We start from the raw sequence: 13,416 nt of genomic DNA on the forward strand, positions 1-13,416 counted from the left end.
ATGTAAAACTTTGTTTCCAAAAGAACAAGTTCAGTTCAATCTCACAGAAACTCAGTTCATATAACTTAAATTCGGTATAAGGAAAAGCTTTATTAAGTCACATAAAAATACTTTTTTGTTAGTTTTATTTTGTTATATTCTTTTTAATAAAATACTGGCCCACTGTTATGAGAACAGCACAGTTACCTCAATAGTTTGATATACAGGTAGTTCTCGACTTTACAAGTTAATTCATTCCTAGTGCATGCTCTTAAGGCAGGAATTTATTCCCATAGACAATGTTAAAAACAGGTGTTACGTTATCAATGAAATTAGTTAGATAATTAGTTTATGTTTAAACAATGATTGATTTATCTAAAAAAATGAAAACATAGCCTGTAAAATCAAGCAAATTATAATTTAAAGAAATTATTTATGACTTTACAAATGTTAAAGAATGTTTATTCTTCATCATCGACTAAATGCACACTCATTGATCACTCATTGTTTGGTCAGCACTCGTTATTGGTTTGCTGCACAAGGAGCAGTCTTCTTCAGAAATGCTTCAAGAGGTGTTTGTTTCCAAAATGTTCTCTTTTCTTTATAAATTTCATGATAGCATGCGTAAGCATTAATGGCATGCGCAAATTGCAACTAACTAACACGATATGCACAAGTGAGATTGCAACTAACACAATTCACGGAGAGTAACAAGTTTACAAAGCTTAAAATGAAGAGAAGATTCTGAAAATTTATTTATGTTTTTTATATGATTGAAGATTGCAATGAAGGGGAAACACATTTTCACCCTAATAATGCAAAAACCCACACAATTCCAGCTATTGGTATTTTCACAAATGCAATAAGATCAAGTTTACTACCCATTTATCTAGTTTACTACCCACTTGCACTAACAGAAAAGCCCAATAAACCGAAAAGTGTAAATTGTTTTTGTTTTATGGTCATGACTTCCAGAAATGTGCTTTAGAAAAATATCACAAAGAAGTTCAAAATTGATTCTTATAACACATGATAATGATGAAAGTGTAGTGTGTTTAATGATTTGAATTGGTAACTAATACAATTTACATTATAAAATGACCTTTTATAGAGATAAATAGCTTACTTATACAGCAAAAATTTCAACTTCCGAGGGCTTGGAACGAATAACTAAAGAACAGTGTGTTATTGGGTTCATGTTACAATATTTTCACAATACGATGGAACAGATCTCTGGAATGGATTAATATCGTAAAGCGGGATGCACTATATTGTATAGCTATGCGTGCGGTTTGAAATGTGGGATTTATGAATGTTTAACATTCATTTTTTGCAATTAATCTTCATATTTTCGATTTTGTTGATACTTGATACTTGGGAAAAAAAATAAATAAAAAAAACTTGTAAACCCGGGAACTGCCTGTATAATCATTTACTGACATAATGAATAATAATTTATACTACAAATGAAAAAAAAAAAAAAAAAAAAATTGCCATGGTGTAAAGTTCTGTATCAAATATGACATTGCAAAAAATAAAATGTCTTAATCATGTTGGGAGAAGCATTTACTCAGCTATTTATACAACTATTGTAAAGCAGTGTTTCTGTAATATAATTTATACTATTTTCTGCTTTGGGCAGATTGTTTTCTTCGAATTGTTTTTAATCTATTGATCCCATCTCTGTAAGCTACTCAAAGCTTTAAAAAAGTTGGTAAGTAGTATTTACAAGACAAAGGAAAAATAGGTGAACAATCACTTCTACTCACTTGTTCAATATGTGATACAATTATTTTAAAAACAGCTTAGCTAAAAAAAAAATCTGTTCTTCATCTTATGAAATTTTTACATACATCAACATTTTAAAACTTCCCTATTAATTTTTATACCAAAGAGGCAGTCCTGTCATCATGAAAACAATCCTTATTTAAGTAAAATGACAGTTTATCATGCTGTTAATACATACAGGAGTTCTTTTGTTTAAATATACTGCATTCTAGAATTTTTGTTCATTGTGTTTCACTGAATAAAGAGTAAAAAAGTATGTCACTTTCAATACAATAATAAATAGTCTGTTGAACAAGACAATTTTAAACATTAACTCTAGAAACTTTATTATAAAAAAAGATATCGAAGGTGTGATGAAAGAGTGTGGTCACACAGATATTTAAAAGAGAAAAAGTTACATACTCATGCTGTACTTTTTTACTTTACTGTATTAAATGTATATATTTTATTTATTCATTCTGAACTTCTCTGGAAAATACCAAATTAGTTCAGCTTGGCACGGTTCAACAATTCATTTTACCATATTGGTCCTTGCTGTGGACATACATTTATTTCAGAACAGTGTTAAACTTGTGTTACAAAATAATTGAGGAACTATGCAAGTCTCATTTCTTTTACTTTAATACTTTAAATAGAGTTTTGTGTTAAAATATATCGGTGATATTATTCACATTGTGTTCATAAGAATGTTAAGACTAAGACCCATACTTTCATTTTATTTCTTCTCCGGCCACTTTTTTTTTTGACTCCTAAGACACTTAAAATCTTTATGCAAAAAAACTCTCCTTTGAATTCTTGATGTACAAACATTCCTTGGGGCTGTTTTGAGCTGTACATCCATTTTTAGAAATGTGAGTCTGTAGGAGATGCAGGGTAGAGCTGACCAGTGGAAGACTGCGTGCTCCTCATTTACATGTACAACTGGGGAAGGAACCTGTCTCATAGCACCAACATGTAGTAAATAATCTCTTTTCACTGTACATGTATTAGCCAAGATGGGAAAGATTGTTTCAAAAATATCCACATATAAAACACTTCCCAAATATTTAAAATACAAAGACTTGCTTGATATTTTGGTTTTGCCGAAAATTCAAGTAACCTATACTTATCACAGATATAGAGAAGGATGTAGTCAGGTACATCCTTTGTGGATATAGAGAAGATTTTCCCACAAGAGGTCAAACTCTCCAAAGTAGTAAGTGATTTGTACTGTCATCACGACCTACTGCTTCTGTAAGGCCCATATTACTAAAGTCTTCATACCCATCACCTCCACTGATTACTAAAAGTTTGCCAGTTACTTGAGGATTATGCCAATTTGAAAGGCCTTCCTTGGCTCGTATAGAGTGGTGTAAATACCTTGTATGAACAGATGTTTCTTGAGATGATATGGCTGTCATTTCAACACAAGACAGAAACCTAACATGCCCAGTATGGCCATGAGGAATACCTGAAAATACCAAAATATATGTTTTATAATAGTTAATCAATATTTTTGGGTAAGGTCAAAGATTCTCATTACAATAAATAAAAAAATTATGCCATAGTTTCAAACATGTGATTGGCAAACTTCAGTAGTTTAGAGCATATTAATTTCAGGCTTCACACCATGAAAAATCAAGGTACTTGATGTAATCTTTTTATATATAAACCTAGGGCAAACAAAAGTGGGAGAGACAAAAGCTACCAAAAAAGAGAAGTGCACTTGGAAAGGTTTCTGTGTATGCCTCCCCCCCCTCATCCACCCACTAAATCAATGTCATACATGAAAGATATCTTCTTCTAAAGCTTTGCATTAGGAAGTTCAAACTTTTCCTAGTTTAAAATTTTAATAAGGCTTTAAAGACTTTAAAAAGCTACAACATACTCTAAAGCCAAGGTATTCACAACCTATTTTAAGACTTTATAATCCCTCATATATTTCAAAGTTAAATTGTATGTACAGGGTGTTACCCTATACATACAGCTTTGTCTCTACTAGTCTCAGGTATCCTTATGAAAATAAATGGTCTCTATACTGAATTACATTATTTATGCATTACTCTTTAGCTAATACAAACTATTTTATTTTATTTTTTTCCAAAGAGTATGTATAAATAATGCATAATAATGATTTTCCTCTTTATTCCGAATGTATCTCTCATCATCATCATCAGCCATTTTCAATCCACTGCAGGATGAAGGCCTCTCCAGCAACTTTCCAGTTCCTTCTGTTTTGAGCACTAGCCATCCATTTACTACTCAAAAACTCATGAATTTCATCTATCCATCTCCGCCTTTGTCTTCCAGGTTTTCTTCTAGCTCCTCTTGGGTACCATTCTGTTATTTTCTTAGTCCATCTGTCATCATGTCTTCGAGCTGTGTGTCCTGCCCAAGACCATTTTAGTTCTTTAGTTTTGATAAGAATGTCCTTTACTTGAGTTTGCTGCCTAATCCATGTGTTTCTCTTCTTATCTAACAGTCTGATTCCCAATATAATTCGTTCCATTCTTTGCTATGTAGTTCTTAGCTTCTCTTCCATTCTTTTGGTGAGTGCCCAAGTTTTACTTCCATAAGTCATGGTGGGGAGTATACATTGATTCATTATTTTACATTTCAGACAAACTGGGATATTGCTCTTCAGTATGTGACTATATTTCCTGAATGCTATCCATCCAAAATTTATTCTTCTCTTGACTTCCAGCCATTTATCATTATTACAGCTAATAACTTGTCTCAGATAAGTATATGACTCCACCTTTTCAATTACTGCTCCTTCAATCATTATTTCCCTTTCCGTGGCATACTTGTTCATCATTACTTTTGTTTTAGCTATATTCATCTTTAGTCCAAAATCCTTACTAACTGTGCATAACTGATTAAGATTTTCCTCTAATTCTTTGGGATTGTGGCTTATGACCACAATGTCATCTGCAAATCGTAAATGGTTTAGGTACTCTCCGTTCACATTGACTCCTTTCTGCGACCAGTCTAATCTTCTGAAAGCTTCCTCAAGGGCAGCAGTAAACAGCTTTGGAGATATTGTGTCTCCTTGTCGAACTCCTTTCTCGATTTTAAATTTGCTACTGTCTTTGTCTAGTCTAATAAAGGATGTAGCACTCTCATATATTTTCTTCAAAATCGTAATATATGGAGTATCTATGCCTTGTCTTTCCAGTGCCCGAAACATTGCCTTATGCTGTATGGAGTCAAGTGCCTTTTCATAATCCACAAATGCCAGGCATAATGGTGTTTTATATTCATTTGTTTTCTCCATTAGCTGTGATATTACGTGAAGGTGATCCATAGTTGAGAATCCTGTCCTAAAGCCAGCTTGCTCTTTCGGTTGATTCCCATCAAGTATTCTTTCTAATCTGTTAGTAATGACCCTTGTGAACAACTTGTAGATATGGGATAACAAGCTAATTGGTCTATAATTTCCAATTTCTGATTTATCTCCTTTCTTATGCAGCAAAACAATGATTGCATTATTCCACTGCTTAGGCATCACACCTTTTCTAATGCACTTTGTGAAGAGCCTTGCCAGTTTTTGTGTTATGTCTCTTCCTCCCAATTTTAACAACTCTACAGTAACTTCATCTTCCCCTGGGGCTTTCCAATTCTTCATTTTCTTCAATGCATGTTCTACCTCATCAGGAAGAATATCGGGTATGTCGTATGTGTTGCTACTTTGCAATCCATCACCCCACTGCTGGTATCATACCCTCGCTCCTTGTATAGTTCTCTATAGTAGTCTTCTGCTATTTGAATTATGCCTTCTCTGCCGTTTATAAGTACACCATTGCTATTCTTCAGTTTCAGTATCATTTGTCTTTCTGTATTACTGCTCATGGCTGCTGATTTAAATCCTTTGTTTTCCCTTAATGCTTGTTCTACTTTTCTTGTGTTAAATCTTCTTATGTCCTCTCTGAGTCTCTTTCTAATGGCTTTGCATAACTCAGTATACTCAATTTTCTCCCTGTCAGTGTTTTTCTTGCTCTTCATTTGTTGTCTTTGGTTCATCATGACAAGTGTTTCTTGACTAATTTTTTCTTCTTTGGATTTCTGTTTCCCTATAGGTTTCTTGGGCTTTATCACTTTCAGGAAGCTGTAATATTCCTCGTCGATATCTTGGTCCTGAGCAGTCTGCAGAAGCTCAAACTTGTTCTTAAGTTCCAGTACATACTGCTTTTACTCCTCCTCTGTTATTTCAAAGACCTTTGTATTATTTACTCGAGTCAGTTTTTTCCTTTCCTTTCCTACGTCTACATCAAGTGTACATCTTACCATTCTGTGATCACTTCCAACATTTACCTTATTCAGGACGGTAACATCATTCACAATATATCTTCTGTTAGTGAGGATGAAGTCGATTTCATTAGTAGTTAATCCATTTGGACTCTTCCATGTCCACTTCACCACTCTTTTCCAACCTAGTTAGCAATGTACTTAAATCTAAAAGACTGCATGGCATTCATACTTACTTGCTGTCTAAACTGAAAAAACAATTTATATAAAAATTATGAAACTTTTAAACCTATATGAACAGAAATGAACTGAAAAGCAGAACGACATTATTATATAATTATGTCATTAAATATTATATTATACATAATATAATCATTTAAAATAATATACACACTATGCACCTTGACCTTGCTTTTTTAACTATACACCATTTAGAAAGTGACAAATGTGTTTTTTGGCAGGAAAATATAAATCAATGAGCAAGACCATTTTTAGGAAAATATGCATCATATGGCAATTTTTTGGTATAATTTCATTTTTTAATAATATGGTGATTTTTTTTTTTTTTTTTTTATAAATTCCAAACATACAATAATTCAGTAGATTTTCAGCGCAGATCAAAATTATTTCAGAAATGACCATTTTCCAATCTGTATTTATTGCACAGTCTAAATCTGAGGAATGCCTTTTAAAATGGTATGTACCATGAGCTCCCTAGCTTTTGTCCATACTTTGTAGTTATAGAGTTAAATTTTTTTTTTTTTTTTTTTATATCAAATGGTTATTGTATGCTGACTTATGTTATTGGTGATATATTGGCTTACATTACTCATCCTTAGACAAATTTAATGGAACAGTCTGATGAAACTCAAGCAGTTGCTCTTGACATTTCTAAAGCTTCTGATCATGTTTGGCATAAAGGTCTTTTAAACAAACTCCCATCTTATGGATTGCCCACTGTTTTTTTGCAATTGGGTATCCAGTTTACCATAACCTGCAATGAACATTCAGAAAGAAGACTGCTTACTGTCTTCTAATTTCTCCACTAATGCTAGTGTTCTTCAAGATTCTGTTCTTTCCCCCACTTTTTTGCTGTTCTATATAATGAGCTTCTGCTGACTGGAAATCCTATCCATAACATTACATTTCAGTTTCAGAAAACTTGCTCTGTGCAAACAGCCTAAACTTCTTGAATATCCACCACCATCAATTCCTTAAAAGCCAAGCTGCAGGTAATTTTCTAAACTCAGTCACTACTTCTATACTCATCTTCAATGATACTCAGATTTCTAGAGGTTTCACATATTTCTTACTTCTAATCTCTCTGGACATCAGCACATCATACATATTGCTTTCTCTGCATCCAAAAAACTTGGTTTTCTTTTTCACTCTCAGCATTTTTCACTCTGTACAAATTTCAAACCTGCCCTACCAAGGAATAGTGTTTCACATTGGAGATGATTTCCCCAAAAAGAGGATAGTAAAGTTAATTAATGACCCATCTCTTACAAAGTCTCTCCATTCTCTGTCTCACAGATGCTCAGTTTCTGCTGCAAGCCTTTTCTATAGATAGATACTTCCATAGGCACTGTTCTTCTTAACTGGCATCTGTAATTTCACCACTGTGCTGCAACCAGTCTACATCTATTCACTGTCCAACTCATAATTCATAGAATCAACTTTTCTCTTCCTCATTTATGCCTTATACTGCTACTCTCTAGAACAAGCTTCCTTGATATGTATTTCCTGAAAATTATAATCTGCAGAAATTAAAGTCTAATGTTAACAAATATCTTCTGCTTTCTCAGCCTGCAACACTAACATGCAGTACTAAATACTATACATTCTAATACATTTGGTGTTTGGGGTTTTCATAATAAAAAATCATATTCATCCAATGTATAATAAATGGCAACTAGGGATATATGAAAGGAATAAAACAAATCCTACTGATGTAGACAGAAAGCTGTCAGGGAGAAGTGGTGGTGGGAGGGAATATAGAATCAAAGAAAAATTATAATCTTATAAATCTATAATTTTGAAGATCAATTCAAAAACCAGATACCAACTGGATACACAGAACAAGTCAGAATTATGTTTAAACACTTAAATAGCTATAATTTGTAGATGAAATGACCAATTTGAATAAAAAGTTGCTAATTTTAAAGATAAAATAAACAGCTATTTTTATTGTTTTAATCATATCGCAGATTAGCTGGTGATCAGAGTATGAAAAATAACAACTAACATTTGAAGAAAGGAAAGTTAAATCTGAAATGGTACCAGAAGTGTGAAAACATTAACATTAAAAGGGTTCAATGCACATGGAAATGTCCATGTGTGACAAAGGCACAAATGGATCGTAGATCTATTTGCATCTTTAATAATTTGCCTGTGTGATAAGCTTGAAGAACACAGAACTGCCCATAACATTAATAAGGAAATCTGTTGTTATTTGGTTTTTAGGAGCATTAGCAACTAAGGCCATATTGCTCCGGGAATATGCAATGGTCATTCCCTGACCTTTCCGCATCCTCCGAATTTGGTGGCGATAGACTCAAACCCCGGTCTAATCAAGAAGCGTGTGCTACGCACTGCTGCTCTTTCCCACCTGGCTACGGAAGTGCCTAAGGAAATCTGTGGGAGGGAAAGAACATCAAGAAGTACCGAAAACATCCAAGCTATTAGAAGAACGTATGACAGTTCTCAGTGTTTCTGAGAACTGTCTTTGAGTCACTCAAGTATTATGAGAATCTTTAAGAACATAAAATCAAACTTTTCATATCTTAGCTAATACATGCAATTCAGGAAGATGATCCTGATTGACTAGCACAATTTTGTGAGTGATACTCTCAGAAGAACAGTGAAGCTGATGACTTTTAGGATGTAATCACATGGTCAGACAATGGCAACATTCGAATTAATTAGTTATTTCAATTATCACAACTGTATATACTCTGGATGACTCTGAAGCATTGCAGGAGGAATTCAATCTTCCTTAATTTTTGAGAAAAGTGGCACCATCACTATTTGGCACTCGTATCTACTAAACAAGAAGCATAAAGTTCAATAGTTGGTTATCATTATGATCTTTTATTCCATATTCCACCTAAAATTTTATCCTTTATCTAAAAAAACTTAGTTTTCCAATAAATGTGCTAAAGCTGTTTCAAGATAAAAATGTAGCATATTGCAACTGGCTTCTATCCAAATTTAGTAGAGGCATTCGAAGCCGAGTGGTCAGGAGCGGGAGTGCAGTAGCACATGCTCTTTGATTAGACCGGGGTTCAAGCCCCTGACTGCTGAATACGATCGATCTGCCAACCTGCACTGGACCAGCGTGGCAGATTATGGTCCATTTCCCTCAGCATGAATTGTTGAGGAGGCTTCCATCCTGAAGTGGGCTGATAATGGCTGCGCTTTTTTTTTTTTTTATGATGCAAGGAAGCAAGCTTATGCAGCATCAGCCAAAAAAAAGCTCCCATTTCACCCCTCCATTCTTTCCAAATACCTGTCCAGCTCAGCCTTAAATTTATTTAGCCTATCAACTTCCACAACAAAGGATGGAAGTCTGTTCCACCAACCAAGCACCCGCTGGCTAAAGGAAAACTTATGCACATCTATCCTACATCTGTCTTTCCTCAAAAAGAGGAAGAATCCCATCAGCATTGAGCATGCTCAAACCATTCAAGCCTTTATACACCTCTATCAGATCACTTCGCAGGTGCCTAGTCTCCAGACACTGTAATTTGCAAAACTTAAGCCTTTCTTTGTAAGAGCAACCCTTGGTTCCATTCACTAATCTTGTTGCCCTTCTCTGCACTTGTTCCAACAGCTCCACATCCTTCTTAAAATGAGGCCTCCAGAGCTGTATACAGTACTCAAGGTGTGGCCTGACCATTGCCTTATACAAGGGGATAATCATCTCCTGATCCCTGCAAGACAAATTCCTGTATATTATTGACAAGACACCATGAGCTACTCTGAGCTACTGCTCAGAAAACTTCATATCTACTTGCACAATTACCCTCAGGTCCTTTTTGTTCTCTACCACTGTCAGTGTAGTACCACAGAGTTGATAGTTACTCTGGGGGTTACTGCTTCCTATATGGAGTACTTTACATTTGTCAATGTTAAACTACATTTGCACCTCTGTCCATCTGCTCAACTTTTCTAGATCCTGTTGTAGCAGCATACTGTCATTAGTGTCCTTAACAACCCTGCCAACCTTGGTATCGTCAGCAAACTTGGACATTAAGTTTGATATTCTATCATCAATATCATTTATAAATATAGAAAACAACAATGGATCCAATACTGAACTCTGAGGGACTCCACTAATAACATTAGTTCACAACGAGCAGTGTCCATTAATTACCACTCTGTCTTCTCCCACTCAACCATCCCTTTATCCATAGCAGCAATTTGCCTCCAATGCCACACTGCTCCAATTTGTTCAGCAGTCTTCCATGTGCACAGTATCAAAAGCCTTTCTAAGTTCCAAATATATGATATCAAAGTTATTCCCTGCATCCAGTTCCTTTGTGACCACATCATAGTATCCAATCAAATTGGTCAGACAAGTCTTCCCCTTAACAAAATCATGTTGTGTCCGAGCTATAACTGAAGTCTTGTCTAGATGATCCTGCAGTGCTTCTTTAACCAGTGCCTCCATTAATTTTTCTGGAACAGAAGTTAAACTCACAGGTCTATAATTACTTGTGTTGCCCTTTGATCCTCCTTTGTGAATTGGGGTCAGATTTGCACATCTCCAGTACATGGGTACCTCACACTCCTGAGTCCAAAGAAGCTCTCCTAATTATGGCTAAGGGTTTGATTACTTCCTTTGCTGCCTCCTTTAATATAACTAGATAGATCCCATCCACCCCAGGTATCTTTTTTATGTTTATCTTCAACGATTTCTCCTCCATTTTCTTCTCAGTATCATCTTTTTCCAGCATAATTTTCTGTCTACACTAAACCTTGCAATAATAGTAAAACAATTGTTGAAAGAACTCCCTGAAGTTGGGTACATGAAAAATGATAATTTTATCCAATCCAACTAACTGTATTAAATTTTTTTTTGTAATACAGTTGTTCAGATTGGGATAGAATTAACATGATTTGAAAAACAATTATTAATCAACCCAAACTCGATTTTGAACAGAAATGTGGGGAAAACTTGCTTCTTGCTGTTGACTGCAACTTCTGACTTTCTATACTTCTACCCCTGTTCCAAATGCATCCTCAGCAAAAGAAAAATGACTTATTAGCATCCTACTTTTCTTTTAATTCTATCAATGATCTTGACAAATCACCTCCTGCCATACCCAATACCTCCCATAGTCTTCTGAGAGAAAAATGTTAGAAGAATTCTTAATCTTGATGTCAAGGAAGCTTCAGGTCCTGATAGCATTTTTCAACTTGTTCACCTCAGCTTGTTACTGTTTTATATTGCCTTTTTACACTCTTATTCCACTGATGTTTTCCCTTTCATGGAAATTTATTCATATCCCGCCTATTACTGAAAAGAGTGACAAATCCCTTCCATCCAATTATTATCCCATTGAATTTACCTCTATTTTTTTCCAAAATAATGGAGAAATTCACCAATTGCCAATTCTTAAACTATATCAAAATCTTCCATCTGATTAATAATCACCAATATGGATTCTGTCAGTATTGATCCACTGGGGATATACTGGATTAAATTATTCATTGTTGGAGAAATTCAATGGAAAATTCTGATGAAAAATCAAGCAGTTGCTTTTAAAATTTCTAAGGCTTTTGATTGTGTTTGGCATAAAGGTCTTCTAAACAAGCTCTTATCTTATTGGAATGCCATCTGTTTTTTCAAATGAGTAGCCAGTTTTTTTGCTGCAGGTGATGCAGCAAGCAGTCAGAGAAAACTTCTCTACTAATTCTGATGTTCCTCAAGCTTCTGTTCTTTCTCCCACTCTTTTCCTTTTGTATATTAAAAACCTTCTTCCACTGACTGAAAATCTTATTCATAGTTTTGTCGAGGGCATGATATATGCGCCTCCGTAGCCAGGTGGGAAGGAGCAGCAGTGCGTAGCACACGCTTCTTGATTAGACCGGGGTTCGAGCCCGTCACCACCAAATACGGAGGATGCGGAAAGGTCAAAGGAATGACCACCGCATATTCCTGGAGCAATATGGCCTTAGTTGCTAATGCTCCTAAAAACCAAATAACAAACAAACAAACAGCATGATATATAATCCACCTTCTAGTTTGAGAAATATTGTCTGCACAAACAGCTTCTACTTTTTCAATAACCACCATCGATTCCAAATCTCCAGGTAATTCTACAATGAACTGAAGAAAAGTTAACTTTAATCCTTCTACAACTCAGCCTTGTCTTACTTCTCATATAAAAGAGTATATGGCTCCTATACTCATCTTTGATAACCCTCAGATTTCTAGACAAGGTTATATATTTCTATTGGGGATCACCCTGAGTTCTAATTACTCTTGGCATAAGCAAGTCATAATGCATCCTCTGTCAAAAAAAGTTGGTTTGCTCTTTGCATTACTTCTAAACAGCTAACTCTGTATAAATCCACCCTACCATGTAATATTGTTCCTACATCTGCAGTGGTGCCCCCAAAACCTCTCTCAAGCTTCTAGGCTCTATTCCAAAGAGAGCAGTCAGATTAATTAATGACCTCTGTCCCTTATGAAGTCTCTCATCTCTGTATCATAGGCATTCAGTCTCTGCTGCATGTCTTTTCTATAGATACTTCTATGAACTCTGTTCTTCTGAACACCTGTAATTTCACCACTCTCTTCCAAACCAGTCCAAGTACATGTCTCAACCAATCAACATCCATTCACTGTTTTCAAATGTATTTCCCAAAAATTACAATCTACAGAAATTAAAGTCAAGTCTAATGTCAACAAGTGTCTTCTGTCTTTCCAGCCTTTGACCCATGCATGGTACTAAGTACTATAGTGTCTAATACCTTTTGTATTTGGGGTTTTTATTAAAAAAAAAAGTTATGTAAAGACAAGCTGCACATACCAGTTACATTAGGAACCATGTCTATCTGTACGGTGCTGGCAGTAACAACGGGTGTTGGCAGCGTTAGAACCACACCTGCACTTGTTCCAACCCATAGAAGATCTTTACAAGCTAGAAGTGAGGTTACCCTTAGACAGGCAGATTTATGTTGTCTTATAATATCATCACAGGCTGAAAAACAAAAAAAAAAAAAAAAAAGTTATATCATATTAATAAATATAATATAAACACATGTTATCAAAGCTAACTTTCTCAGAATATAAGCTATAAATAGTGAGCACATATGTTACAGATACAGCTTCTTAAGTACAGTGATCTAAACTGTTCTCTGCGCGCACACACACACACACACACACACACACACACAGCTTCTTTCCAA

The 13,416-nt window shown here is 35.0% G+C and overlaps 1 protein-coding gene across 2 annotated transcripts in view; it reads right to left on the minus strand.

Annotated features, from left to right (window-relative positions):
• Nucleotides 1–2,124: 2,124 nt before the first annotated feature.
• Nucleotides 2,125–13,416, minus strand: part of LOC150080713 (rho guanine nucleotide exchange factor 17-like) — a 394,606-nt gene continuing 383,314 nt past the window's right edge. Inside the window, exons 22-23 of one of the 2 annotated variants that reach the window (XM_090381790.1) lie at nt 13,038–13,208; nt 2,125–3,217 (exon numbers count right to left, since the gene is read on the minus strand). In XM_090381790.1, coding sequence (XP_090237916.1) covers nt 2,946–3,217; nt 13,038–13,208 — 443 coding nt within the window. In that variant the 3' untranslated portion in view covers nt 2,125–2,945. Of the gene's footprint in view, nt 3,218–13,037; nt 13,209–13,416 lie in introns of those variants that run through there. The other variant, XR_016547420.1, reaches the window with a different exon arrangement.

This window comes from Mastigoproctus giganteus, chromosome 9 (assembly GCF_048544385.1).
Source record: "Mastigoproctus giganteus isolate SK-2022 chromosome 9, ASM4854438v1, whole genome shotgun sequence".
Taxonomy (NCBI): Eukaryota; Metazoa; Arthropoda; class Arachnida; order Uropygi; family Thelyphonidae; genus Mastigoproctus; species Mastigoproctus giganteus.